We start from the raw sequence: 25,344 nt of genomic DNA, 5'->3' as shown, positions 1-25,344 counted from the left end.
TATCTTTGTTCAAATAGAACACACACGTTGCTACAAAAGAGAATTACACCACAATTTGGCCACGTGTCCTTTAGAGAGCTTGGGTGAACAAGAGATGCATTCAGAAACTGTCCTTGAATTTGCTAAAAGGTCATGAGCAGTAGCTTAAATCTCAAGATTTCCCTCCCTCCCCCTTCCCAAATAACATAGGGAAAGACAAACAATTTCTGAAACATTGCATCTTCCAGTTGGAGACAGCTCCTATAAGCCTTGGCAGGCCGAGGAAGAGATATCACACAGTGCATCCCTACAACAAGTAGTATGACTAGTTTACTGTACATACAGTGATATTCTAAAGGACAATGGTGGCAGCTACATTGTAGATTTGCTTTGCTTACCTATCACATTTTCCAAGTACTATAGTCAGTTTTATTTACAGTATATAAAAACCCATTGATTTTTGGAGTTCAATACACAGGTTTAGGACCCAAGAGAATGCCACAGTAAGATGTCGACATTTGCATCTCTTAGATGCAAGTCCACTTCACAATTCAGTCATGTAACATTGTCATATTTGCCTACAAACGTTAGTCCATCCAAAACAGTGTTAAATTCCATTTTTTGCTTCATTGTTGTTTGTAGCCTGTTTCCTTTGAGCGATGAAAGGGTACATACACTTGTCTGCTCCCAAAAATCGGTACATGCACACGACTGCTTCAAAGGGCAGAATACTGTGGAAAAGATGTTATAAAATTGTTAGAAGCCAGTATAGAACAAAACCTCCGCTTACACGATGTACTCTGCCTCCTTAAAAGCAATATAATTGTTATTGGAGAGGCTTTTTAAGAGACTTGAAGGATTTTTATTTCACAGCGATACTTACAGAGAGAATTGAAATTCTGGAGCCCCAACCACGCAGGCAAGCAGAAAGGAGGAAGAAGCTACTTACTTGCATGCCTCTAGCTTAGACCAGATTTTCTGCTGCTTCTTCACATGCAGTGTGATGGCTTGTTTTAAAGGGGGGGGCAGGGGAGAGCAAAGGCATCACAGAAGGCCTACTAAAAGCAAATCATCTGCTCAAAGCCACATCAGCAGAGGTCATCAGACATTTAAGATATTCTTTAATGGGGGATTAGTGTTAGTTAATGCCATTCTTTGATCACCAAATGTCTAACAACCTTAACTTACATTCTAAACTCAATCATCCATCCTCAAAAAGAGAGGTCTGAAGCAAAGAGAGCAATTTCCTTTTTCCCCCTCTAGATAAAATTCCAAGAGGTGACTATGTGATGGATACCTGGCTACAGACCCTCCCCCTTCTTCCCACACCCCCAAAGTACTACTTTCATTTCAAGTGTAGTACTCGGGGGCGCTAGTGAAGGACTAAGATGGAATTTCCTCAGCCCCTGGAAATAGCAGCAGGCAGTCGTTCAGTGGAAAGCGGTGCACAGAATCTAGCCATTAGGAGTAATGACCACTGAAGCACTGAGAAGTCGATGTCACAGGTACAGGTGTCCCCACTGCCAGTAGTACTGCTTGTGCAGTGGCAACTGGAGGGCCTTTGATCTAAGTGCTGCTGCCTGGGGCATGGATTACGTGGAAGCTTTGATCTCCCTGCTGGAAGCTGAAGTGTTGAACCAAGACAACCCAAAGGGCCTTTGATGTGACCGTTGCTGCATAAGGCACTGCTTGTGCAGAGAGCACTGAAGCACCCTCTGAGCTTCTGGTTGTTCTTTAAGATGCTGACAGTGGCCTTTGTTTGTGGCCAGAAGAGACACATACATACTCTCTTCCAGTAAAGAGGGGAGCGGTGAAGGCTCCTCTAGTCTTTGGTGAGACTGTCCACCATGAGAGACTTGAGGCAGAGGAGAACCACTGCCTTGCAAGTGGAATAAAAGTCACCAAGGTTCTCTGTTTCAACCAGCCCTTGCAGAAGGAAAATAAGACAACACTATATTTTAAAGGTTTCTCCTACACACTACAGATTTGAAATAAAACCACAGACAGCTGTGAAGCTGTTCTCTATAAACTAGCATGCAAGTGATGTTGCATCAGTGGAATTAGCCAACTCCTGTATTACTCTGCATCACTGAAATGTTAGCCTGGTTACAGATGAAACAGAGTTCCCATTCAAAAACAGTAGTGTGTTAGACAGAACAAAGGAGGCAATTAATTTAAATAGTCCTTCCTCTAAACTTAGACTCTGAAAACTGCTTCTGAATGTGCAGATTTTCAGTTTATCTACCATATCTGTGCAAGTCCTAGAGAATCTGCAGGCAGGGCCTCCTACACACTGGTTCTAGAGACAAACAGCTAGAGGCTCCTTTGCTGGAAGCTGTCTCATGTCCCATTCCTACGGAGGAAACAAACAATGGAAATAAAAGTCTGTTGAAGAGAAAATAGAAATCTGAGGATGGAAGGTACCAGAAGGTAAAACAAAGATGCATAATAGATAGGATCTCAGTTTTATGAAGCTTCCCAAGCAAGCAACCTAATTTCATGCAAGCCAAGAAAAAGACACAAATTCTAACAAAACAGCACCTATGGCCTGTGTGGGTAGAAGGGTGTTTATATCCAGAAAGCGGACATGCTCATGTATTTAACTGGTGTTCTGTAGTTTGTATTTTCAATGAAATGGCAATTCAGCTCTTACCTTTTCATGAAGGTGACCATATACATGAGGCGAGGTGTGCAGATCATTGGCTGGTCTGTAAGGATGGCTCTCATAGCCTGTTTCACACAATATTCTGGCTTCAAGGGTGGAAGGAAGGGCTCAATTTCCTTTCTGAAATATGATTAAGACAGATTAATAAGACACATAAAGGACTGCAGACCTCAGTGAAGAGTTCATTAAACTCACTTTCTTTGGAATGCCTCAGCAGCGACAAAGACTTCAATTTTTTTTTTTATATACTCACTGTTAAGTTACAAAGACTAGAACTCAAAAATTGTGCTGCCTAAGCACAAAAGTACAGAAGACACTCAAAGAATTCAGAAAGTCTCTTTTTCTAGTCTAACATTTATGAAAGCAGATACAATAATTATTTTAATATTTTTATGGTACCAGTTTAGTTACATTCAATACTTTTACGACACTACAAACAGAACAGGAGAATTTTACTTACCTGATTCTGCACCCTCTAAACATTCCTGTATCTACAAGATAAGGGCAGACTAAAGTTGTTTTGATTCCATCCTTTTCAGCAGCCTTCAATTCATGGCTCAAAGACTCATGGAAACCTACAGCTCCAAATTTGCTGGCGCAATAATCCTGTGTTGGCAATGAACGAAGCAAAAAAAAAAAAAGGCAACTTGAAAGGGACAGATATGAATCATGTTCAAAGCCAAAGCATATCTGAGGTGATTCTGCACAGATTTTCAAAGCAACAACGAAAGATACACACTGAATAGAGCATCACACCAACTCATTTATCACTTTACTTTTGAGGCAATTAGCACAGAATCATGAAAGAAGGAAAGCTGAATGTAGGATATTACCTTGGATTCAAGTCTTTGAATCAGGCAGGCTCACCTGACAAGTTACTCCAATTACCAGTTTGCTTAATATTAAATGTTACAACAAAGGACTAAGATACCTAATACTACCTTGGGTCAGATTTGAAAAAGCTTGGAGAGTTGGCAGAGCATAGGTGTAAAAATCTTAAATGCTTTAAGGTTAGTTTCAGTGTGTTCTTTAATTTTCAGAAGAGGATATAGCTTGTATATCTCCTAAAAATACTAAGTTCAGCAACATCAAAAAATAATAGCATAGACAGCAGTAGCATTCGCATTTTCCATTGGATGTGTCCACCTCTACTGGTGGTCACACCCACAGTCTAGGAAATTCTTTGTAGTTTTCTCCAGACAGTAAATATTCTAGAAAGCCTTGTTACACCAGCTTCATTAATTTGTTATGAAACACCGCAGTTTAAGGTCCTGGATTGAGACTTACCTATATGCAAAGAAGCCTGTGCTTATGGGGTAATATGACTATTATTCTGTTAGACACATTAACTCATTTTCACTAACTGAATGCTTTTTGTTCACACTTGTGTTTGTGCTAATGACCCAAAAAAAGCAAGATAATAGGCTCTAATCCTAACCTAGTTTTACATACCAAACAACCATCGCAAACTGGTGTTCTCAAGCAGCTGCTAGCAACTAGACAACCTAACGCAAGTCCACCTGCAAAGTAGGTGAACAAGGTGGCTGCCCAAGTCCTGTGGATCCCACTCACAGGGAGCCATGTGTTGCTACGGTATTCTGCACCATAGCTTCCAGGTGTCTTCGAAGATTCAACTTTACTTTCTCTAGCTGATAACACAAAAAAGCTTATCCTAAGCAAGAAATGCCAAATTTATTGTTAATTACAGTATAACAAACCTCCACTCCAGCAGTACTGAACAATCCCAAGGAACTTGCAACTGTCACGATGTGTCCGTGATTCATTTCCAGCATCTTGGGAAGGAATGCTTTAGTGGTCTACAAAGGAAAAAATAAAACCAAAATAAAAACCCAACACCACAATAGTGATAAGTGTTCAAAACCTCTATCTCAGTTTATTGTCAAGAATACAATCACTGTACAGGTTTTGAACTTCTGAGTTGGTCAAAAATGCCAACAGAAAATCTGCAGCTTGATGTGAATTCAGACAGCAAGGCAGCAAGGATTCTATCTCCAGAAATCCTAAGGTTAAAGGATCAATTGAGCTCAGACATGTTTATTTTTCTGCAAGACTAGTTATCAGAAAGAGATAATTTGACCCTAAAATGGAAGTCGCATTTTTTTAAAGACAGAAAAAGGAATGCAAAGTGTTTAATTACACCATCCAGCACATCTATGTTAAGACCAGTGCCGATAATCTGTTCTAATTATTGACAGTGTGTTTTGTAAGGTAGATATGGCTAGTTTTATCTAATCAACTTACCATCTTCAGCATTTTACATTTAAAGAAATAGGCAGAGCTTTTGCTGATGTTACTTTTTACACATAACACAGTAAACATCTGCTAGTCTAAATTACTTTCAGTCTTTATCAGTATCCATAAGCATTGCTCTAACTAAAAAGACAGGATATACATTTCCATTATCAATTCCTTATTTTAACAGTTTCAAAATATAACAAAATAAATAAAAGCAAGTCTCAAGATGAAACTTTGATTTTACGCTCCAATTTTTATGCTTTGATTATAACAAAGTTTGTTTCTGTTTAAAAGCCCAAATCAGAGTTAACACCTTTAAAAAAAACTTAAGCAATAAATTGAAGGCATTTGCTAGATCACTCCTGCTAGAATACCCACTTTTGTCATATCTGTTTTCTGCAGCTGACTCAACACTTTCTTTTAAGCAAGTATTAAAAGCAGAGACCATATATGCTAAAAAAAATCAATGAAACAGTAAAATGGTATGTGCAGTCAAGGTTTACTTTAGCTTCTAGGCTGTCAGTGTACTATACTAGATCACTTTAAATTGCCAAAGAACTTCAGACAATGCTTTTCAATCACAAACGTGCCTATTTAATATATAAATCTATTAATAAACAGAGCTATTATTCTATTCTAATTCACTCAGTACCGCGAATGCTTAATCCTCCCAGAAAACCTGGTCTTCCCACATGATTTGGATCCAAACTCAGAGCATACAAATGCCCCTCAAGTATTTGCTACTTGCTTAATTGTGGGTCTGAGTTGTGTCAGCTGCATTCTTAAAAAGATGTGCAAGCTACAGCTGAATCCATCTAATTCCATTCTTATGCTGTCTGCATTTTCCAATCACAGACGTCAGGACAGTTTTGCTCTAATGATTTTCACATGTTCTTGTACAACATTTTTGCCTGCAGGTGTTAAATGACTAATCCAGACCTCCTAACACCACACAAAAGAGTGTTTTCACTGGACAGCTGGCAGATGATAGAAGATTAACAGACCTCCTGACTCCTTGCCTTTTCTACTGTTGATTCATACAACTCCTAGATTTTGTCATAACTGCATAATGAAGCTAATTATAAAAAATAATCTGTCAGCAAGCTGCCTTGCATTTGTTTCTTTCCTTATGGCGGGGATCTCTAAACCTCTTACACAGAGCCTCGGACAAGAATTTAGTTCGCTGTTAAACTGATCTGTGCCAGGCACACAAAGTTTCAGCCTCTTTTCCCGTGTTGCATGGCAACAAAGCCCAGTCATCACAGGGCAGTGCTGCCTGAAAAGGTGAGAGGCTTTGCTTGGATGACACCTAAGTTTTACAGTGCATTATTTATCTGCAGCTTGCCTTACGTACCCCAACACCAACAGTGTGCATGCTAGCCCGGATCCTCCATGCTATCCCTGTAAGAGATCCACGCTCCCAGTCCTGCTAACAATTTACTCCCCTCCGGAGCATTAGTCAGCTCCATCAGCAGTTTCCACTTACGTCTCAGTTATCTGTCCACATCACATCGGAATGACTGATTGCCACCTCGCATTGCCAGAAAGCTTGATAGTGCAGACTGAGATCTGGCTTCAAACCACAGCAACTACAGAAATGAAGGGGCACTTGCCTTCGAGTTTGTCTTCAGGGACAGAAAGAAGGGAAAGAAGTAGTAATAGAATTTTTTCCTACCACTTTCAAAGCATGAATCAATGTTTTCTTCCAAGAGATAAACAACAGGCCAAGTGCACCAAGCTTTGTTGGACTGGCTTTTCTACTGTATTTACTATGGCACTGCTTTATTTTTTTCCCCCCTTTTTTTAAAAAAAAAAACAACTATGATGAACTATAACTAGGTGTCCATAAGTGTCTATATTTATCTATAGCTGAAGAAGAGGAGAATTTTCACAGGCATATAAATAGATACAGGAAATAACCAGAACAACTGCAGAGCAGTAAATTTCAGAAAGCCTGCTCAACTGTGCTACACTCCTTCAAGTGAAAAAAGAAAACATTACAAAGACTTGAGTTTTCAGAGCTTGTGGTTCAAGTAACCCATTTTCAACCAAGAGGAAATTGGCACACAACGAATAAACCCTGTTGAGGACACTTTGGGGTGACGTCTTCAGCAATTCAAGTGCAGACTGAACAACTCCCAGCAGCAGAACTACAGTCACTTCACGTAAGTCATCTCTTAAAAGGCCATTTATGGCCACATAGGAAAAAACACAGCTCCTCTGCTCTGAAGACAATTAGCAATTCATGGAAATCTTTGCGTGAGACCTCAGTGTTCTGAAACAGCCTGTTCAGAACAGGCCCCTGTACTTTGTCATGGGACATTATCCCACAAATCCATTTAAAACCTGATGCAGAGGCAGCCTATAAAGATAGCACTACTATCATATGTAGAAAACTTAGCAGTCAACTATCATCGTCTCAGCTAAATGGATGTCAGAGAAAGTCACCTCGGCTGCTGCCATCCTCCAGCCATCTGCAACAGCTGGGAGTCAGTACTTGAAAACAAGCACTGTCAGAGGCAGACACACCCTACAGGGGGGTGCATTTCCAGTCTCAGAGTAAAGGCTTGCCCACTGCTCCTCCCAGCCTCCTCTTGCTGGGAAAAACAATCCCAAAGTGAAGTTATTCTCTTTCGTGGTATAAGCAATCCCCAAATAAATCAGTGTTCTTACTGAGCTTTTGGCACAGCCCCCTTCCTCGATCAAAGCAGCTTTCTCCATACTCTGGTCCCCAGTTTTTCTGCCTGCTACATAAACCAGCTCAACCTAGTTTCTTGTTTCTAGTTTCTTTCAGCTTCAGCTACATCTGCCTACCAGATCTGAAGTCTTGTGTGTGCTTGTTGTGCTGCTGAGAAACTAGTTAAGAGTTTGACCGGTTCGGGGCAAGATGCCTCCTGGGTGGCCTTCCCATCTGGAGTTTGTCTGAACAGGTAGCACAGCCCACATTAGTCTTCTGAGGTGATGCACAGACATGCTAATCCTCCATTAAAAAAAAAACTATTAGAAGATACCCATCAAGAAATGTGTTTTGTCCATGGCATTAGAGGTCACGAACCAGGCCCCCAAAATAATTCTAGTCAACTCAAGTGATTCAATCAAACTATCTGTCTTCTGGTTTGATCCTTTAGGTTTCAGTTTTACCTCTCACAGCTGTAGAGGAAGACATTTAACCAAAACATTTAAGTACTCAAAGTCAGAGCTGAGTCTTTTATTAATGACATACATAACACACTTTCCAACACTGAGGAGAAACCAGTAAGTAGAATATAGTGGATGAAAGGAATTGTGATGCATCAGGGTGAGGAATCAGGGAAGTTATGCAGTGTTCAACATCAAGAAGTTTAAGTTAAGCATCAGATTTGCTCAGAATTATCTTTTTCTTGCCTTTTTTTTTTTTTTAGAGAAAGTGAAAAACCCCAAAAGCATAGTGCAAACATACATTTTTCTCATCTCCAGTATAGTTTAGATACAGCAGCTAGGTAGGCTAGATAGAGCGTACAAAGCTGTCCTGAACAGCATGCAAAGCTAGTTTTTCAAGCTATTTTAACCTGTAAGTTTTTTGGAGCCTAGAGATCAATTCCTAATCTTTTAAGCATTTTCCTCTATGCTTCTGAATATACCAGTAAGAACAAACTATTCCCAGTAGCTGTAACCAAACATCTATTTCATGTGCACACAGCTTTAATGACTTATTTCTCACAAGTGTGAAACTGAACAAGCATTTACATGTCACTTCATAGCTTTCGTAATCTGTTCTCAACATTTTGGTTTACGGCAAATTAACTTCTAACAGTCTAGCACTTCTTCCCTCCCCTTCCCCAAATTCTTTAGTTCCATTCTTAATGAAACAAAACTCAAAAGATTGTGCAACACAAAGAACAGCACAGCTGCAATGTCAAGACAAATTAGTCTAAATACAGCAAATGAGAATATGAAGAAATACTGTGTTTGGGAAAGTGATTTTTTAAATTAAATTTTGGATTAATTATTCTTAAAGAAGAAAGCAAGCATCCACAGAAAACAATGTTAGCTGTATGCAGCTCAAGACAATGAATACTGAACACAGAAAGCACACGAAAGTAGAAGAGTACGTGCTACCTCATGTTTAGAGAGTTGTCTTTATCTCGAAGAAATAAAGCAGATACCAAGCACATAAGGTCCTTTAAGTTTCCATTTTTCAATACAGTATTTTTTTTTTCATACTTTCTGCCTTCTGTTAACATTCAAGAGCTCTTTTAAACTATTTTGATGGCATAAACAAGCTGCTTTACTGTAAAGCAGAAATTCCTTTATGCCAAAGGAATAGCTCATTTTCCATACAACCCCTTCAGGTAAGGAGGATGGAGTACTGTTATTTTTCTGGGGCTGATCAAAACATGTGAGTTTTTACATCGTTTTAGTTAACCACAACTGTTGTGTACTGGTATAACAGATAAGATGTTTCCTCCCAAGCCACAGCTATTGCTGACTGCCAGGACAGCTGTGGAACAGCACAAACAAGTGCAACATTTGGCTAAACGTATTGTTTCATCTTCATGTTAAACACGATTTGGCCAGACCCAACAAGCAAAATTGGTGTGATTAGTCAAGGACTCATCCAGCCAACTCTGGGAACTAAGATACCAGAGATTGTAACAGCCTGCTGCCATGTATGTTAGCGAATTCTATAGCTACTATCATGAAGAAATGGATATGGTGACAAGAAAGTGTTGTTGCAAGTTTTTGCCTAAAATACACGTTATCCTCTCTCCCCCTCAGCATGGATGTCCAGCTTTCTTTTCTTCCCATTGTTCTTCACGGACCACAGCAAGACACACTGCAGGTCTCCTACTCCCACGCAGGACAGCATGTGTCCACACACTCCACTTATTTCCACATGCTCCAATTTCACTTTCCATTCCAGTAACTGAGAAGGAATGCACAAAGGTCTGAAAAAAATAGCACCTCTAAGTCTTCTGCAGACAGGCTGAGGCAGCTTTGCCTTAAAGTGGGTTTGTCCAAACTGGGTAGTATAGCACTAATGCACTGCTGTATGTTAAAAGGGAAAGTGAGGTGCCTGAAAAGCAGAAAAACCCCACCACAAGCTTATCAGTAAATATACTGAAGTTATTTTCAGCTACAGTCATAAAGTCCAGCTTATTTCAGAAGATAACCACTTTAAACACATTTTTATAAACACAGGGTAAAACTTCACTTACAGGATTACAGTGAAAGCCATCGCCAAATAGTTTTAGAAGAGGCCTCAAAAGTATACCCTAGAACTGTGCAACTCTCAAAGGAGAATTTATTCAAGTTAGAGGCTATAATATCCAAAATGCCTTCTCACGCACCAAAGCACGCAGTTACAAGCCTGGGTTTAACCATTTACTTTCCTTCTAGCTTTTTTATTTGGTTTGAACGAGAACTGAGAATAATTACTTGTCATTTGCACTACCATCTGAATTACTTTTTCCATACTATCTCCACATCCTTCTTAAATCCAATTACAAAAGCATCTGCAAAATATTAGGATAAGGTGAGATTAGTAACTGTGCTAAGACTACATGAAAATATCAAGTACTGAGTTGAAGACTAGGGAGACCACACAGCACAAAGGACATGACTGCCAATAACAGGCTGAATAAAGAAGGCAGACAAAAGTCTACAACTACTGTTGACCTGGCTAACATAAGGGACCAAAGCTGTACTTTAAAGGACCTCCAATGCCTCTGCTGACTTTTTGAGATGTGCTAGGCCCCTTCTGGATAATTAGCCACTGTCTAAGTAAATATTTGAATAGCTGTGGAAATTAGTACTATTTTTGATCTTTGGTTTCTATTCTCCAGAAACAATAATGAAAAATAGGTCAGAATTATCCAGTCTCCCTAAAGTAATGAATTGAAGTCACGCGTGTCTCTGGAGTTTTGATGGGTCTACCCAGACCCTTTCGGAGCAAAAAGGATCAGGAGATAAACATGACATCCTCAAGCCAAGCTTCCATAGACATCCGTATTAAAAGCATGAAAGGAAACTATTCAAGGATTGCCCTCAAGTGTGCTTTGAACAGGCCCTGCGTTCAAAACAAAAAAGCTAGACCTTCCAATATTTCATCACGAAAGGAGTCCCTTAGTTATTTAGCTCCTGGCAGGCAACACAACCTTCAATTTCTCACTAAAGCTTTATTTGTCCTTCACATAAAACCCCACTGTTTTGGGGCCATGGGGATTCCTTTAATATTGAACTGCAACAGCGGTTAATGCTTAACATACACGCACAGTAATAATGTTACAGTTGCCTTGCAACCAGAAGCTCATGAAAGAACAAGATAGACTTAAACAGAAGTCTATAATGATGGCGAGTAACAAGGAAGCAAAGCCACACACCACCCTCACCCCCCCACACCCCCCAATACTTTGGATATCCTACATTTCCACACAGAGTGAAACTACAGATAAGATCCACCCAGGTTAAGAGTTGAAGGTAACAAAATAAAGTAAATAGGCTGAAGAACTAGGTCACAATGAAAAGCAACATCAGTTAATTTAAAACTGTATTTGGTTTACAGAGGAATAAGCATCTTTTTTCCTCTCTCCAACTCTGCGTGAAATACTGCATTTGTTTTTTAATTTATTATTAATTCATATTAGTAATTAACACTCCTGTTTTTTCCACCCTCATGACTGATCCATACACATAAAATCCCCTGCTTCTCAATAGATATATTTAATCAGCTGAGAAGCACCAAAGTTGTACAAAATTAGGTTAAAGCTTATTTACTGAAGTTTGTAAGTGGGTTTCTTAGTAGTAACAAACATCTGTCATGCCATTTGCTAAAGAAAAGTATGCTACAGCTCATATTTACGTTACTACCTAGCATTTGTAGTATTTAGGGTCCACTTCCAAAATTCCTTCAACTTTCAAAGCCAATAGTTACCACTGTTTCCTGTGAATAGTTCAGTTATTGTCATGGTTCCTCTTACATGGAGTCAACTCATGTTGAGTATATCAGAAGAAAGCTGAAACTGAATTAAGCAGTTTCCTTAATCAGAATTTAGTGCCACAAAGCTGTTTACAATGGGTAGACAGGAAAGATAAGATAAGTAATGCTATTAAAAAAAAAATCACAGGAAACTAATACCACTAGTTATCTCTCAAACATTAATCATTGATTTCCACTCTTTACTACCAGAACCAATTATATCATGCCTAGGGCAACTGAACATTGCCTGGCTAAACTGCCTTTTGTATAGTTTGTTAACAAGGCTTAGTTGAAATGGGGTTGTCTACAGCGAGTGAGATTGAAAAGTGCTTAGGGAAGGACACTGCAGCAGAAACTTTTGTTACTGCTGCCTTATCATGGACTACATTGTCTCCCCTTCCCCTTCCTTTTAAGGGCTTCATTTCCTGTGATCTTACCTCAAATCAGGTAACTAAGACAGGAGGAGAAAATAGCTTTGCTCTCCCTCTTATCTGAAGTGTAGGTTAAGTACTCAAGAACACTACCTAAATAATAAAATTCCTGCTTCAGAAGATTTCTTCTTGAGATTAGAGGTGGAAAAGGTATCATTACCTAAGGTTTATAGTGGTCTTCTGCTAATCAAACTCCCAGCTCTCTTACACAAAGCTTTGCTGCATCCCCCACCATTGCATCACTCTAGATTTTGAGTGCACCTCTACCTAGGGCAGGGGCTTAGGTACTTATAACACAGCCAAAAAGTGGCCCCAATTTCTGCTTAAGAACAACTCATCTCTCTTTAGAGAGGCTACTACTTTATAAGCTTTCTGGGCAGGAAGAAGTTCAGGTATTTGAGCTGAACTACCCTTGTTATTTCTATACCAGCAAGTGGAAGTTAGAACCTTTACGTTATTGGTATGCGGTCTCCGTCTTTCTGCTCCTGAGAACTTTTATATTCTTTCTTCCTAAGAGGAAACAGATTTTAGAATTACATGCTTTTAAAATTATTTCCACCCTCAGATGTCAGGCCTGTCCTATAAAGTGCCTGATCTTCCTAATAACTGTATGCAACCACTCCTTTCTGTGGAGGCATCTAGCTGCCTTTCATCGATATGCTTGTATATATACTACCATAAATGCACACCAACTTGTTTACTTTCATCTGTACTTGCAGATATCACTTCATAAATGTATAGCTGCTTCATATACATGCAGCAGTATATAGCATTGTTTAAATCGCTGATTGTATATTTAGGCCTCTTCCCTCCAGAGACTGCAAATCTTTGCTTTGATATGGCTATGAAAAATTAAGCACATTGTCACAGGTTGCCCAGAGAAACTGTGGCAACCTCCATCCTTGGACGCATTCAAAAGCCATCTGGACATGGCCCTGGGACACTGGCTCTAGGTGGACCTGATGACCTCCAGAGGTCCCTTCCCACCTCAACCATTCTGTGATTCTCCAATTACGCATATCAACTCCCTGCTCAACAGTCCATTCCTCTTCGTCAGAGGAAGAAGTTCATAAGCCAGTAGAGACCTTGCACTCTTTGTCCCGATGTTAACTGCAAGTTTATCAACACAGAATCTTAACTCACTGGAAAGGATGCTGATTCCTCTGCCATCTCTCTCCTGTATCTCCCCTACAGGAGCTCTTTGTTATAAGTTATACTGCTCTGTCTGAAACAGTGTCTGTTCTACTCCCATTTCTCCAGTCTCAAGCCCTTTCAGCTGGAGAGAGGGTCCAATGAAGCAATGCAGAGCACCTAGATGAATTTCTTGTGGAACAAACATTTTCAGCTGAGTCCAGAACATACACATACCAACCTGTTTTCAAAAACTAATCATGACCCTCCGGCTATTAGATGCCCCCCAATAACTACACTCCCTTGCCAGCATAAGGGTATTCTGAGCCCTCACAGACAGTTAGAATTGTCTGCTTTGAATTTTAATGGCTTTTAAAGCTTGGATAGAGCAATCACATTGGATTCTCAACAGCTAGCAACGAATAGGGAGTACCTCTGCTTAAGCAGTGTGAAAGTGCAGAAAATAAGTTGCTAATGATGTTTGTGGTGGATTTCAAATGCCAAACTAATCTAAAAGCTGAGGAGGACTAGTAGTAGTAGGTGGCACAGTAAGAGGGCTGTTGGAGGCCTAGCTATGTGTTTAGTCTGCCTCGCACTGCAGAACAAGCAAGATACAAGTCTAGACTGAAGTGGAACTTGGGAACAGTTGCGTACATGTGGACTTTTCCAGCCAGCACAAATTTAAGGCACAACTAAGCATGAGAACTGAAGTTTTCAAAGTACACATGCTCAAAAGCTGACCTCTTCCCTCCCACCCAAAAGCATTTTATTAGATAAGTTGATATTTATCCCCACAAATGCTAATGTTATACTCTCAGACTACCATAGCTACCAAACCACAATTACTATTCAATTTAAAGGAGGTATTACATGGTTGGCAACAGCCACTGAAGAGCAACATGAAGTTTAAAGAAAGTGAATCCTTCTGCTCCGATCTACCATGTCAGCATTTGAGCTTTCCATATACCCAAGACTAACACAGAGCTCCCACACAGCTCTAACAGCCCAGTTACACTCCTGTAAAGTCAGGAACTTGCAATTCCAGCAATAGGACCACCACCCTCATACTCTTCCGCAGACATATCTGTCAGTAACGATGACTTAACTTAGATTTATTCAAATGTCAAATTTGAAAGTACTTTAGCATTGCTGGTCAAATGACATAAGAAGTTAACACTTGGCTACTCCTTTCCACAAAAGCTGGTTTAAGCTCGGTTGAAGTCAAGTGACTAGAAATTCTACTTTGTTTATATACTGACAAATGGCCCCGTCAAAGGATTTGTAGTGTCTCAGAGCTATGTTGACATTAGTGTAACAAACACATTGGTCCCTCACCTTCATTAGCACGAGTTTGCAGCAAATGTCCAACCATTTGGAGAGCAGTTATTTATTGCCAGCTATTTGATAACCTTGACAAAAATGAAAACATGCCCCTATGAGTCAGTGAAAAATCCTAACAAATTCATTTTACAACAACTATTAGATAAGAGCTCAGAATATTTTGTTCAGAGAACAAGAACACAATCCAACTTTTAAATACACATTTTTCTCCAGCTTGCCATTCGCTTAGTCATCCTCTGGAATATTTAGTAAAACCTGGTATTTTAGTCTGCATGTTTCCAAAAAATTACTAGAGAACAGTACTGTCAGAACTACTTACAGAAAACATGAAGTCATCATTCATGTTTTATGATTTATGTAACTGACTTTTCAAGAAGTCACTAAACAGAAAAAAGCTGTCTCACATTTTATAGATACCTTTAGGCCCATACCTCCACAGCACTGCATTGCCATAGCACTTGCATGCAGACCACAGCTGAGTCACTTTACTCATCCTCTCCAACTCAGTTGCTAAGTAATTGTTTTGAATCAATTACTACATGAAAAGGAAAGTGATTATGCCATAACTGAGTATCTCACAAGAGGAACCAGATTAGAATGAAAGCTTCCCTTTTCATGTAACAGTCGTTCTTAGTGGAAACAGAAAAATAAAGAAGATGATATAGCCAAGTGGAAATTTAGCTTCAAAGTTTGTTGACGAAACAGTAGGAGCCTAGAAGGCTCCAACTTACTACAAAGTAACTCACTGAATGAGAAGTAACATTTTCAAAACGCACGGATTAGAGGTTTTTAAAAAACAGGTGTTCCTGTTCCACACTTCTCCCCACCCCCCCAAAAATGGGTCTAGAGAAAATAAGTAGTTTGAGCAGGTAAACTCCCACTTCATTAGCCAACAAAGGCTAAAATGACCAAAAAACTCCAGCCAATACAGCAACCAAAACAGTGTTTTCAAAGATTTTACTTGCACAGGCTTTTTAACCAAAACCAACAAACTACTCCCTTTCTTGGGGGTGAGTTTTCAAATACAGAGATACTTCCTTCCTTTGCCTGCCTGTGGAAACTATGCTTGTTTCCCACAAGCTGAAATATGGCTCTGGCCTGTTTTTTCCACATTCAAACAGTGTCAGTGCAACTGATTTCCAGTGAAGTTAAACAGTGCAGTAGGCACAGAGATCATTGCTCTTGACAGTGCACAATGGCAAACATAGTATTGGTGCAAGGCAAATAAGCTAGAGTTGTTAATACTATTTGATGTGTTCAGAAAACCAACTTAGCTTTCTCTAAGAGGTTTTAATAGTGTGTAATTAAAATACTGCAGTCTCTTTAGAAGTCGAGTTGTCATATTTGGTCTGTTATGCCAGTGGTGAATTTGCTATAGCTTGGAACCATTTATGACTATTTAACTATTTAGATCCTGTAAATCCTATTCCAGAAAATCTCTCCAAGAATGAGGCTTCCTTAGACAGCTGCAGAGGTCCTGTTCACAGCTATGTGGTTTTATCCTATTCCTCCTCACCCTTTCCACAACACACCCCCCCGACACACACTGGTTAGTTCAAGTCTGAAATGTTGATGAGGTGATTCTAGTCTCTAAATAGAAAAACTAATCAACTTGGCCAAGAAAATCAACAGCTTTCCTCCCTGCCCTCCGGACGAGTTAGTGAGCTGAACTGGGTCACCTAAGGATCAGATGAATACCAAAACTAGTGCAAGGTAAGAAGCAGATTCAAGGGGTGGACCCATGTGACAGCTTGCCACCACTAAGCTGCCTTGTAGTTTCATTCTAAGTCAATAGAAATTTTGGACAAGTTACTTTTAAGCATACACTCAAGTGCTTTTCCAAACCAACGCTGAAAGGGGAATGCTCGAGAGGCTGTCACACAAGTTCAAACAGATGCCAGAAGTGACCAGCACCAGGGCACATTTAGGTGCAGAATTCAACAGTCAAACAAACTTGAATTTCAAAAGGCTCACACCAAGTCAGCCACCTTGGCTCCACAGCTGTTTTGGCATTCCTCGGCCTACCATGCCCTCCCATCCCAGTTGTGACAACTCACTCGTGTCAAGTGGTAATTTGACTGGCATATAAATCATTATGCTAATATAATTATTTACAAGAACAGAGTGTTCATTCAGAAGTGTAAGCACAGATGTAAATCTCTCCCCTGATTGCAACATATCTTCTTTTAAACTAAATCCTCAGAAACTGGGATTCTACCAATCTCAAAGTCTATGCCTACGCATCTCCACTATAACTGCCTTTTGAAAGACTTTTTTTTTTTTTTTAAACAGACTAAGAAGCCTAAGCCCATAGGTAAAAGCATATAGCATCACACAGAAATCAGCTTCAGGTTGCCTTTGCAGAAAGACCTCTACCATTTTTCACAACAGAGACAGGTATCAGTAACTCAGTTTTCCCAATAGCCAGAAGACCTCAAAGGTCAAGGGAGCAAGGTTTATCAAGAGAGTGATGCTCTGGCTTTTTTACATAGAGGACTGTGGAAAGGTTTAGTACTAGAGATACATAACAAAAACCTTCCCTCCCCCTAGAAAAAACAGAAGTGAAATCAAAGCATGAGAAGCATTAGGAAAGAATAATACTTCACAGCTGATAAAGATAAAAGTAGAAAAGATTTAAAAAGTGTGGTGCTAAAATGGCAGGGATGGTGCTAGAAAACATACCATTCATCTTTCCTCAACCTGTCTAGTCAGAGTAATTGATGACACAGAGCTACAGAAAAGGATTGCTCACCCACACAGATCAGTTAAGACAGGTCTTAGGCAGTGATGCAAACACTGGGTTAGCAGGACGCTTCATTATTAGGATTGCTTTTCTCCACAGCTGAGCACATGAACACGCCTGTCTTCTAGAAGTCTGCTGTAGTCACTCGGTTATTACAGAAAGTTAGTAACGCAATGAGATCCCATTAACTTAGCTGCTTTTCATAAAGTAAAAGTGGGTGTTACTTGTAGATAGAAGAATCTGGACTTCAAACTCCATTGCTCTCCTAACCTATATAGGACAAGAAAGGCATACACATAATCTTTTAGACAGAGTATTTCACTGAAACAGTGAAGAGCCACTCTCTTCACTTCTAGTGAGGTGAGGCACCACACTGGCAAAGACTATCGTTCCATTCAAGGTTTTCCTGTTTCCCCAAATCCTTCACAAGTAACAGCATAATATCAGACCAAAGTCAGCACAGAAGTTTTTGCTTATTCAGCTGTCCTACCTCGTTCCATAAGAAGCAGAAATTAAATCACCGCGCTGATCATTCATCCAGGACCATGAAGAGAGTAGATCAGCAATCCTGAAAGCATTCGTACAGTTTGCTGACATGTCTCCGACCCTCAGAAAAAGTCACAGGAGACTGAAGAGTGAGATTATTTCAAGTGCCTTACCTCTGCAAGCTATACTGCAACTCCAGCTTTATTTTAGATGGCTGCAGAATTGCAAACCACTAATAATCAATAGTTCAAATACATTTCAAATAGTTTGAGAAGCCTTGGCATGGTCTCTTCAGGACAATTTTCCCTTTCCCTAATGGAACTTTCACATTGCTTGTCTGTGAAATATATTACTCTTTTCACCTTCAAGCTTCATATTGATTAGTGCATGGAAGTAACACCTCATGCTACCATCCTGGACACTGAACTACAAGCAACAAACAATCCATGAGTCACAATCTAAGAATCTCTTCTGTCATTTGAAAGTCTAAGATCCATGCACCTTTCAAATGGTGCAGCAAGTTAATTTCCAAAGTATGCCTGAGAGAAGCTGTCACAAAAGCTTGGATGTAACTGAAGCAGTTTAAGGAAAACATTCTGAATGGTCATTTCAAATTTTTTAACTGACTGGGATGAAAATCAAATATTTTACCTCACTGAAGAAAAGGAAGAAAAATGCATAAATTCAGCTGCTGTTTGAGCAAAAGATGTCAGCTGTCTCCACCATGCAAGGAAGATGCTCTAGCACAGAAAGCATACGTAGGAAGGCTGGTGGTGTAACGCATTCAAAGAATCTTCAATACGATTTTCACTGCCCTGATGGAAACATTGCTCATTAAATGAGTCAAGAGTGCTTAAGCTGTTTTGTTCAGACTCCTTGATATGCGACAAATGAGTAGTTGCATATCAAGATACAGCACACAATGGAGAACCATAACTAAACAGCCTCAACAGATCTCAGGGACTAGAGTTGACTAAGTTGTAGAACTACAGTTCGGCGGGCAGTTCGGCGGGCAGCACTCTGGAATCCAAATTATAGGTGCTTGAATTCATATGATTCCTACACAGGGCAAACAAAGGAGCATTTTGCGCAAGACTAAGGCCACCCATCACCCCATCCCAATGTGGTTAATTATGCTTGCTAATTCCTCACATGAGCACATGGTATGAAGGGTCATTTTTACCTTCACCTGTGTCTACTCCAAAACTGATATAAGATCACGTCTACAGCCAAAACTTAGACATCCATATACTAACTAAATGGTTTGAGCTGGTGCCTCCCCCCCCCCCCAAAAAAAAAAAAGGATCAGGAAACTGAAAAACTTTCAGTGATTTTTTTTTTAAAGCAATAGCTACAAATAAAATGTGAATACAAGGCTAGATTACAGACACACACAGATTGCAAGATACAGGTTAGAAAATTAAAGATTGCATGCTGGTAACAACTGTGCTTGACATAATGCTAGGCAAGCTCCTGGTAGACTGTAAAATAAATCTGTGAGGAAAGCTCTCAGCCTGTAGTCTTGTGCCTATTCAAGCTCCAGAAATATATATCCATCCATTTATTTTCTAAAATGTGTGTTAAGTACATTCCTTCACAAAATGGGAAAGGGCAGTTTTCTAGAGCATGCATCTGGAAGATAGTATTTTTAACTGATAGATTCCCGCTATTTTCTTGAGAAAGGAACCCAAGGACATATGAACTGCAGAACCACCAAAGCACTTAGAAGTTTTAAGTACAACTAATATGACTGTTTCTGTAGCTAAGAGTATGACTGCTTTTTCCTTCATTCACTACCCAGCATGCTACCACAGTATATGAAACACATGTGCTGTCCAGGGTAATTTACTAGTGGCATATAGTTGGAATCATTTTGCAAGAGAAGAGTTAGTCTTGATGACACTTTTTGGATCACATGCACATGTTTTGCTTGAACTCAATCCAACTCATTTTTCAAAGAAAGAAGTCAAGAACTTATAGATTAAACTTTATAAGTAATCTTATGCATCTTGGGACACATTCTCATGAAATTAAAAATTAAAAAAAATTAAAAAGAACCAATGAAAGCAGCTAATTCCACTCATGCAAAATGCTAAATATAGCTAGCTGGCCTGCCAGTGGAATATATTTAATCACAGATACTAGAATCCTATAAATTAAGACAAAAAAATCAAACTGCTGCACCAACAGGCCACAAAACTCAGCATGATATAGCTTCAAATAACATAACTTAAGCTGTCTGCTGTAGAAGATCCAGTGTGCGCACTAAGCGTAATATTTCCATATTTAAACTGAACAAACTCCAGGCATAAGTGAGCTTTATTTATCACCAGGGAGTTTGAAGAGACTAGAACAACAATACATAAGCATTGATACATTATAGGTAACAATAAGCCACAAATATTTTCCAAGGCTTTAGCAATCCTGTCAGTCTAATTAGACTGACAACTACAGCAGCTACATAAATAGGTATTTGATTTAGTAACTCTGCATTAATATTCTTTCCAAGGTACATTTAAGTTTTAGACTATTTATGAACGCCCTAATTACTTGAGTAGTATTTCTCTTTTCTTGTATCAATGCCAGGCCACCTAAAAAGCTTTGTTCAATTCCTACAAAGACAAATATACCTGCAAAACTTCAAAAAATCAAGTAGTTTGTATGTGAACAAACATAGCTACTCCAGTTAAGACAGCAGTACACAAGCTTTTAAACTCTGGGCCCTAGTCTCTCATTATGCGTTTTTGTGTGTGTGGTTTTTTTTTTTTTTAAATGACAGAGCTGGAGCTGAATGCTTTTGCTTCCCCCTTTTGGTAAGTTGAAGAGAACTCCTCTAGGAGGAGAGCTTTAAGCTGAGAGTTTTGGAGGATCCACATGACAGGAAAACACAAATCACTATTCTCTCAGAGCTGAATACTGAAGATCTGCCAGACAGAAGGACCTTTCTTCCAGAAAAAAAAAAAACCACATTAAGAGTAGGTATAAGAATCTCAAATTGTCCTCAAACAAGAGTTTGTACAGTCGCTTTATTAAATACAGTTCCACGACCTAACACACAGTATTTTCATACTTCACTTAAGCTTTATTGTAAAACCACAAGGAAGAAAAATTGTTATTCTTACATTTGCTTAAAACTGATTAAGCAACAGCTTTATCTTATACTGTGATTTAACATTTTTCAAATCTGAATCCTGACATATCACAGGAAGAAAATTTCCTAGTCTGCAGAAGTTCAGTTCCAGTAATTGACAAGCACAGCCAAGTAAGTTATTATTCTTGCAACAGACTGGCAGGAAAGATAGCATTACACTCCTGCTACAGTTTTATGCATCTGCAAATTATAGTAAACCAGAGCTGGCTTGTTTCAAATTGGGAATGGATTTTGTCCCTATGTTTTCAATATCAGAAGCAGTCAAGTTATCACAGCATGAAATAACAGGTTTTTAATACTGCAGTGGATTTTATGCTGTGGAAATTGCTACATGATGCAGCGGTGACATGTTTATATAGAATGCTCACAGGAAGGATTATACAAATCATGAATGTCAGCAAAATGGAAAGCATCTGTTTAGGCTGTGGCACGCTGCAAAGTTCCTCGACTGCCAGTTTGTGATATGGTACACAGCCCAGTTGGAGTCACAACAGCAAACCAGTGACAGACTTTCATGTCACTGCCTACCGCAGAAGCTAGGCAGCCTTCAGATCGTAGCTGCTAACATAAAGCAAGCTCAGATCACCTGTGCTCTGCATGGAGAGCAGGCAATCAATCTTATTTCAGACATTTCAAGGGGACAGTACAGGAGCCCTATTTTAGGCTTCTATATAGAAGCACATGAAGGCTTGATTAATGATCAAGGGATGAGGAAAAATTTCCTGTCACACATTAAAAAAAAAGAATCCAAAACCCAAACAAAAAACCCAGAGAGTACAGACACTTAACTACTGAAGCAGTATCACACAGAAGATCCATATCTTTATAAAATCCATTTACAGCTTTTTGGACAAAAACACCCTTCCAAGAATAGTTAAGAGCCTACATAATGCTCCAGAGTATCAGCTTTGCTTTTGGACCACCAGTTTAGCTGACATGGAAAAGACTAGCTGTATAAGTCTTCACACATCTAGACACATTGTTCTATTTAAGTCAGCATTGACTTGCATCAAAAAAGTTGGCTTCAAATCAGCTGATTCAGATGATATCTTATGAATTAAGCACTATTACTTTTAATAGAAGTCCACCCACTGTTGGTCAAGCCAAGCTTTTCTGGGATCATGAAGGGGAAGACTAGGAAAAAAGCTTTGCCAACAGCAAAACCTAAAAGGAAAAGTAAAGCAGGACACAGGATCTGCAGGAAGTGTACACATGAACAGATCCTCTATTAAATATAAAGGGTGTTGACTGCTCCTTAGAAGCTTAAGCCAAGATCTCAAGTTCCACAGTTCAGATCTAGCTATACCTTCTTGGAGTAATTTTTTTTTTAAATTTTAAAGTCATTTCACACTGTAACATTTAGAGGTGAATGAAACTGCTATGGAAACCAAATCATAGCAATACAAGACTCTCACAGTAATAGAAAACTAAACTTAGAGACTCAGAAGACACAGAGGGTGCTTTAAAAAGGTCTCTGAAACGATGTCATAAATAAGTGTATGACTTAAGCCTGAAGGAAGAACAGCTGGAGAATTTAGGATCCTCCCATATTTTAATTCACAGTGATGTCATAACCTGGAGTTCTTGGAAACTTTGTCAATTCGGCATTTAAAGCACATCAATAACAGTCATTAAATCTAGTGCACATCTCTGCTCAAGCACCAATTTAACCTTTATGAAAGGGAACAGACAGAGCTCTTCATTGCAAGATGTCATATAGGCTTTCTCAGAACTTTTCAAATTGCCTTAAAATATACTTTCAGAGTTCAAGAGAGTTTCTGAACACACTACCTCATGTACACTGAAGTCGAAGCGCTTTCTCTGCAAGCTTTACAATATGTTGGAAAAAGACTGCTCTGCCATTACGTGTTTCACAGCACAGATTTGAAGGGGCTCCTTTAGGGTTATGAAACAGCATTTCACTTCCACATCAAAAAAGTCAGGTTTGGGAGCGCCTTCTAACTTTTGAAGATGAGGCATTTAACAAAATTTTATTATGAAAAGGTAAGACCAGCCAAAGAAGGCTTAAGTTGAAGTACATTTCACATTGCTTAATCCTTTGATTGTTATGCAAGTGTATTTCATAACCTCATCTGAAGGACCAAAGAACAGTTTTAATACTAACAATGGGCTCAGTCTGACAGCTAATGCTAACCCGAGTGTGCATCATGCCCTCCTTCGAGACTCCAATTTATGTAACTCCACGCTACCGTGGGCTTAAAAATAAACCACACAAGAAAACAAGGTTCAGACAGACAAAAAGAGCAAGATCACATAGCTTGTTCTCCCGTGATTGGCATCTGCTACTTATGGAGACAATATCACCCCAGGAACCATATTAAAGATTTTCTTACTTCTGCTGGCAGCCTCCAGAGAAAGCTATGAGGACAAATATGCAGGATTCCTGAAAAAGTGTTCTTGGCTTGATTTCTTGAGAAATCTTTTTCGCCTTTCCTCCCAGCCTTCAAAAGGAACAATTTGCCTCCAAGGCAATTCAAACAACATTTCCAGAAGGGGTTTTAAGTATTTTTTTTCCAGAAATGTGCAAGTTTGCTATTGTAACCATCATTAAACCAGCATCTTAAAGCTCCTAACGTGCTGGCAGAAGGCTATGGGAGGAAGGCTGAGAAGCCATTCATTAACAGGAACAACCTTTAAGCAGATTCAGAAGTCGTGCTTGCAAAGGATTTCACATCCAGAGCTACAGAAAAGGGCACACGACTTAGAATTCTGGATTCAAAGAGGATATAATTGATTTAAAACTATTTGTAAAGAATTTTAATACCCAACATCCCTGTTAAACAAAACAGTAAGTTAAAAATAAGAAACCCCCAAAGCAGTGAGCTTGCAAATGAAAGGGAACAAGTGCAAAACTCGAGGAGACAGGGAGATAAGCAACAGCAATTTCCCAAAATTAACTGTCAAAAAAGGGCAGCAGGAAGGAGTTTATAGTTACCCAGAAGTGTGCGTGACAGTTGACCATCATGGTCCTCTCAATAAGCTCATCAGGACACTCCAGAAGATGGTGCCCGGAGACCACCCCAGCATTGTTAACCAGGACAGACACCTCGCCAACCTCCTTGCGGACCCTCTCAGCTGTCGAGTAGACATTTTCTCTTTTGCCCACATCACAGGTGTATGTGTAAACCTGCAAGTTGCAATGGGGCAGCGCATCTTTTTCTCCATCTCCAGCAACTAAGGAATACAGACAAGAGAACAGAGTGGGGGGAGGGGGGAATAAATAAAGTTCTTACTTGTATTTCGACATTCAAACAAGTAGTTGAGTGGAAACAGTGAATGCATTTCCACTACAGTAAAACTTCTATTTACTTTGCTGTCACCACAGTACGCAAGGACTCGTCTATTTACTAATGCTGCCAAAGCGCTAGTAAAGAAGAGCTGCCGGTTTTAAAGCCGTTGTAGGAGCCCAGGGCTGCACGAAGCAGGTCCCCGCTCCCACCGCGGAGCCCGGGCACAAGGCCGGCTCTCCCAGATGGGGCGTCCGACGGTCTCCAGCCCGGAGCCGCTCTCACCTGCCCGCCGCCTGCGAGAGCGCTCCATGTCGGAGCCCTCCAGCCACGCAGCCTGGGCTAACTCCTCCCGGGGCCCGGACCGGGCAGGTGAGCGGCGGGGCAGCGCCGGAGCCCGGGCCGGACCGGGGTGCCCGTCCCAGCAGGCCGCCGCTTACCTCTCGGGACGGCGGCGGCCGCCGCCTCGGCCAGCTCCCGATAGATGTGGCGCACCATGCCCGCCGTCTCCTCGTTGCTCTGCGTGTTGATGTCCCACAGCACCAGCAGCGCCCGGCGCCGGGCAAACTCCAGGGCGAAGAGGCGGCCCAGGCCGCTGCCCGCCCCGGTGATCAGGCACACCTGCCCCGCCACGCTCTTCTCCTTGGGCCGCACCAGCCACTTGGCCGCAGCCAGCACGAACGCCCACAGCACTCTGAAAGTCACCACGAAGAGCTCCAGCAGGATGTTCATGCTGTCGGACCCCGACCCCGCGGGGGGACCCGCGCGTCCCGGCACGGCCGCCGGCGGAGCCGGAGGAGACGGACGCCGGCGGCGCGGAACCTCTCGGCGGCGGAGGCGGCTCCTCCTCACCGCCCGGCTCCCCCCACCTGGGGCCGCCCCTGACCGGGACCTCCTGCTGCAAGCAGGGAGGGAGGAAGGAAAACTCCGCTCCCGCTGCTGAGGGTCCCGCCGC

General features: G+C 40.6%; 1 protein-coding gene across 1 annotated transcript; it reads right to left on the bottom strand.

Annotated features, from left to right (window-relative positions):
• Positions 1–204: 204 nt before the first annotated feature.
• Positions 205–25,121, bottom strand: RDH10 (retinol dehydrogenase 10). Its single transcript, XM_086465227.1, has 6 exons — positions 24,830–25,121; positions 24,098–24,336; positions 4,363–4,461; positions 3,105–3,250; positions 2,633–2,764; positions 205–710 (listed from the first exon to the last, which is right to left on the bottom strand). The coding sequence occupies exons 1-6, from the start codon at positions 25,119–25,121 to the stop codon at positions 587–589; spliced, it is 1,032 nt and encodes a 343-aa protein (XP_086321353.1). The 3' UTR covers positions 205–586.
• Positions 25,122–25,344: the final 223 nt, after the last annotated feature.

The sequence above is a fragment of the Leptosomus discolor genome, chromosome 5, assembly GCF_034619465.1.
Source record: "Leptosomus discolor isolate bLepDis1 chromosome 5, bLepDis1.hap2, whole genome shotgun sequence".
Taxonomy (NCBI): Eukaryota; Metazoa; Chordata; class Aves; order Leptosomiformes; family Leptosomidae; genus Leptosomus; species Leptosomus discolor.
The sequence above is the reverse complement of the archived record's forward strand: the minus strand, read 5'-3'. Positions and strand labels throughout refer to the sequence as shown.